Source organism: Protobothrops mucrosquamatus, unplaced genomic scaffold, assembly GCF_001527695.2.
Source record: "Protobothrops mucrosquamatus isolate PMUCROS unplaced genomic scaffold, P.Mucros_1.0 scaffold1371, whole genome shotgun sequence".
NCBI classification, from domain to species: domain Eukaryota; kingdom Metazoa; phylum Chordata; class Lepidosauria; order Squamata; family Viperidae; genus Protobothrops; species Protobothrops mucrosquamatus.
The window spans coordinates 42,025-46,785 of record NW_015387561.1 but is presented as its reverse complement, the minus strand read 5'-3'; the positions used below and the strand labels follow the sequence as shown (position 1 = coordinate 46,785).

Here is a 4,761-nt window from a genome sequence, read left to right as displayed (position 1 = left end):
CTAAATATTGGTTTAATTTGGTTTTATCCGGTGGGGAGTTGTAAATATGTCTATGTTTTTAAATATGTTGTGAGCCGCCCTGAGTCCCCTTGGGAGAAGGGCGGGATATAAATCAAAATAAATAAATAAATAAATAAATAAATTTCACAAAGTCCCAGTTTGGGGAGGCAATGTCAGATTCCTTCTCCAAGACTAAGGACGGCCCTGCCTCTGACCTTGGGAGGGAGAAATCAGTTGGTTCTAAAGTCACTCAGACACTGTTCCAAGAATCACAGGGCTGCAGTCTTAGTATGGAATTATCACCAGAATGCTTAACGCTCATAGACATCTCAATCTAATCCCAAATCAACGTATCAAGGAACTGACTGTCATAATTCCATTATGTGTTTCTTGTTGAGTTTTATTTCAAGGATTTAATTCATGTTGGTGATTGTTTTCATTTTAAGATTGGCAAGGTCAACTCTTGTGTTGATACCTTTACTTGGAATTCATGAGACTGTTTTTAATTTCATCATGGATGATCATGTTGAAGGATTCTCCAGGCATGTCAAAATCTTCATCCAGCTAACCATCAGCTCTTTCCATGTAAGTTTGATGGAAGTGTATTAAACAATTTTAATATCAACTTTACAGAATGCAAATGTGAAAAAATATCAAAAACCATAATCACAGATCATTAATAAATGGTGCATAATACAATAATCTTTCAAATATAATTTAAAACATATTTTTAAAATACAATTTGATATAAACATTAAACTTCTACTACTGAATAAATATTCTAGCATATCTGAAAAATACTAGCAATCCCATAAAATTATTTGTCTAGAATTCTTTCCAAACCAAATATGATTTTTCAGTATTATTGGCTAGAGCTTTTTGAAACAATATTTAAGTACAGTAGTAGCTGCCAAATTAAAATTTTCTCCTTTTCCTCACAAGTCAGAGGAACAGATCTGGTTAGCAGGTATAATGATAATTCTTAACTAGCAATGCCTTCAATAAACTGAATCTTTGTTACTTACCTGACAAAAAGCAACAACAAAAATCAAACCTAGTTTGTTATTGCTACCCCCCCCCCCAAAAAAAAAGAATAAAAGTCTAGTGGAGAAAAATCGTATGTGCAGTATTTTGCTTAGCTTATATTTATATTAATTTTTTATTTCTTTTTTAAATTTAACTTGATTGCTATTGGAGAAATATTGCTATTTAAATTTAACTTGATTGCTATTCAGTGAAATATTTTTAATTATTAGGAACATTTTCAAGAGATTTCTTACTATAATTTCCCTGTCCTAATCTGATTTTAGAGTCTGATTATTTAGCACTACAATATATTTTAACTTTTTTTGAAGACTGTTAAACCCAAAGAATGAGACATTTGAAGTCAGTTCCATGCTTGTTGGAAGTGATGCGTTGTTTTTCAAATTTCATAAACCTATCTATTTGAGTCTTAGAATTCCACACAACAAAATTAGATTTATATCAGTCTAATATGGGTAGTTCTGAGAAGGTAATTTTAAAATATGTGCATAATAAATGAGGGAGCAGAATGAATGGGTCTTTTGGAAAAAATTCTTAAATTTAATGCTCACCTTTCAAGATTCTACAGCCATATTCTAGGGAGATGTAATTCTACAGGCATAAATGTAATGTGCCCTAAACTTTAGATTACAAGCTTTCCTGCTCAGGAAGTAGTAAAGTAGTAAACTTTAGACTACAAGCTTTCCTGTAATGTTAAAAAAAAGTCTGATTAGGGAGAAATAATATACAGTATACTGCTCACAAAAATAAAGGGAACGCAAACCCCTTCAGTTCCATGGTAAAATGTTCCCTTTATTTTTTTGAGCAGTATATTTTATTGGAATCAACCATTGTAGTTTCAAATAGCAAGCCAGACATTTGCTGAAGCAAAATGTTCAAAGTAAATTTACGCAGATTACTCAGAAAGGATTCAGTTCGAAACCTTTATGGCTGTTAAGAGGCAAAAATAATTCTTGAGCAAGAGGAAGATAGTTGCATTCATGTTCAATTTGCCAGCATGATGGCTCATGTTTCAGGTAGTTTTTTTGTAAATGTATTCTCTGATTATATAAATTCCAAGTCAAATTGTACTTTGACACATGTTCCTCAAATCTAATTTATTTTCTCTTTCTCTTCCAGGGTTTTCTCGTAGCACTTTTATATTGCTTTTATAACGGCGAGGTACATTATCTTTTTCATTTCTCATTCTTCACCCCTCTGTCCCCCACTCCAGTTGCTCAGAACATACTGGTTGATGATCATTCAGTTATGGAAAAATTGATTAAAGAATTATTAATTTTTCCATTATACTACTTGTAATAGTTGAAAAGACACTGCCTGACCCAGCAAGTTGGCCACTTATTTGAGAACAGATGAACAGTCTATCATGCCACACACAATAAGCCCATAGCCTTCCTGGGAGGGCCTCTGTTTATGGAGAGGGGTTTGGGGCTGCCCATTCCTCTAATAAGAGAGAAGCAGATGTTATCCAAGTTGAGAGAGAGCAGATGCAAGAATTTTCCCCTTTCGGTTTTTCGGTGATTTTTCATGCCCCTTTGCAAAATGGTGTAAAATGGATTGTAGTGATATTGGGGGTGTTGGGAGGGAATGCATTCCCATCCCCATTTCTATATTAACTGGTTAGATGCCTTTCACTTTTCATGCAGAATTATTGAGACAAAATAAAGATATGATCGATTCAGATGAATTCAGATGAATATGGGATTGTTTGATCTGGTGGATGTACTTACATTTGGATGTAGAGAGACTGAAATCAGTCACTCAGTAATCACCAATAGCCATGCTATATAATAGCTATATTGCTATTAGCAATTGCAATAGCATTTAGACTTGTATCTAAATGCTTCACAGTGCTTTACAGCCCTCTCTAAGTGGTTTACGGAGTCAGCCTATTGCCCCCAACAATCTGGGTCCTCATTTTACCCACCTCAGAAAGAGGGAAGGCTGAGTCAACCTTGAGCTGGTCAGGATCAAACTGCTGGCAGTTGACAGAATTAGCCTGCAATGCTGCATTCTAATCACTGCACCACCATAGCTCTTATTTAGAAGATACACAGTGGGAAAAGGCTGCTGTAATCCCATCATCTTTTCTCCTTTTTTTCCCTCCCAGGTAAAGGCTGAATTACGCAAGCAGTGGTCTCGTTTCTTGCTAGCGGACCCCTTTGTCTATATGCCCTGCTTTCTTGGAAAGAACATCAAGCGCTTAAGAAAATGTCCAAATAAACAGCATTTGAGCAATAACGGTCTTTCCGCTGAGGTGATGCAGCCTGCCAAGAAGCAAGCAGCCACGGTGAGAACTTGCTGCAATGTGGAGCGAGGCCCCGCAGCAAGACACAACCTCAGACCAAACGCTTCTGACAGCAGCAAAGAAGAAATTGCAAATGGGGAGACCATTGAAGAAGCCCTGGATGAAAATTAGGTTTTGAATTTTAAGGGGAAAAAATGGATTTGCTGGGATCTATCTTTTGCACGGATGCAACTGGAATTAAAGATCCTATGGAAAAGGAAAAGGAAAAGGAAAAGGAAAACAGCTTTGGGACATTCCCCCCCCCCCCAATCCATTCTTCATTTTGTCAGTAAGTCAAAAATTGGCATGGGCTAGGAGCTGCAACGAGTCACTTTTCTTGGTTCTCAGGAACTGGACCTGCTATCAACACTACATGGGATAAACTGATCACACACACACACAGTGAGAGCCTGCTGCTCCCTCTGAAACTTCCACTATTAGGTCCACCAGAGGCTGACTGCTATTCTGAGTGAACCAAGGATCTGATCCCAGGAGACTGCACTTTGGGACATCAAGGCCTTTTTTAATGATGCCACTGAAACAAGGAGCTACCGTAAATACGCCAAATGAATAATGGAACTGGTCTGAGAGTCAGTTTGCTCGCCATACATTTGAAATCTTGCATGTATACATCTGAAAGTATATTTTTCAGCCTTTGCTAAAATAATAGTTAAATCAGAGCTACCATGTTTTAGGACACAGTTATTAACTGCTTTGTCTTTCAATATATTTTTGCAAGTCCTATTTTCTGTTATCCTTCCAATATATCTATAAAGCAAATCATTATGACTTCCATTATGCAGATAGAAAATTAGTTTGACTTAACCCAGAGCAGAAAAATCTGAGAAGTTTGAAACAGCTGGATGAAATGGAAAAAAAAAATGAGGAGAGATAGGGAGTTGAGAGACTGCTGTATAAACACATCTTATTTCTCAAATAGTCACACAAGCTGCGATACAACTTAAAAAGGCAAGATGAGGAAGCAATCAAGGAAGTTGGCAAGCAATTGGAAAGGATTCATTTAGGAATGTGTTCTCAATGTTTTTGTTTTAAAGGAAATATGACAGAAGCTCTTATCTCTTTCATCTCTGTCTATGTTTCATCTTCAAATATTCCTCAACTGTATTTCATTCCAGAAGAGAGAGAATAGAGACTCTCCAAGCTCCAAAGTAGCCAGAAGCATCTGCATTCTGTCCCTAGATTCATGAGAAATGCTGGTTTTCTTCCTCCACCATCCTGAGTTTTGGGTTACCTTCAGTTACTGTTTTATTTTACTGCATACATTGGCCAGTAGCTGGGTGCTGCAGTGTTTTCTTTCCTTGCCAGTTGATGGCTTTTGCCCTTGCTCCAAGAATTAGCTTTATCTAATAAATATAGAAACATGGACATGATATTGCACATGAATTTAGTTTAATCTGAGTTTAGATCTA

At 36.6% G+C, this 4,761-nt stretch overlaps 1 protein-coding gene across 1 annotated transcript in view; it reads left to right on the top strand.

The window, feature by feature from the left end:
• The window catches only part of GLP2R (glucagon like peptide 2 receptor), a 27,681-nt gene extending 24,218 nt beyond the window's left edge, over positions 1 to 3,463 (top strand). Inside the window, exons 11-13 of the mRNA XM_029285175.1 lie at positions 447 to 585; positions 2,164 to 2,205; positions 3,155 to 3,463. Of these exons, the coding sequence (XP_029141008.1) occupies positions 447 to 585; positions 2,164 to 2,205; positions 3,155 to 3,463 (490 nt within the window). The remainder of the gene's footprint in view (positions 1 to 446; positions 586 to 2,163; positions 2,206 to 3,154) is intronic.
• Positions 3,464 to 4,761: the final 1,298 nt, after the last annotated feature.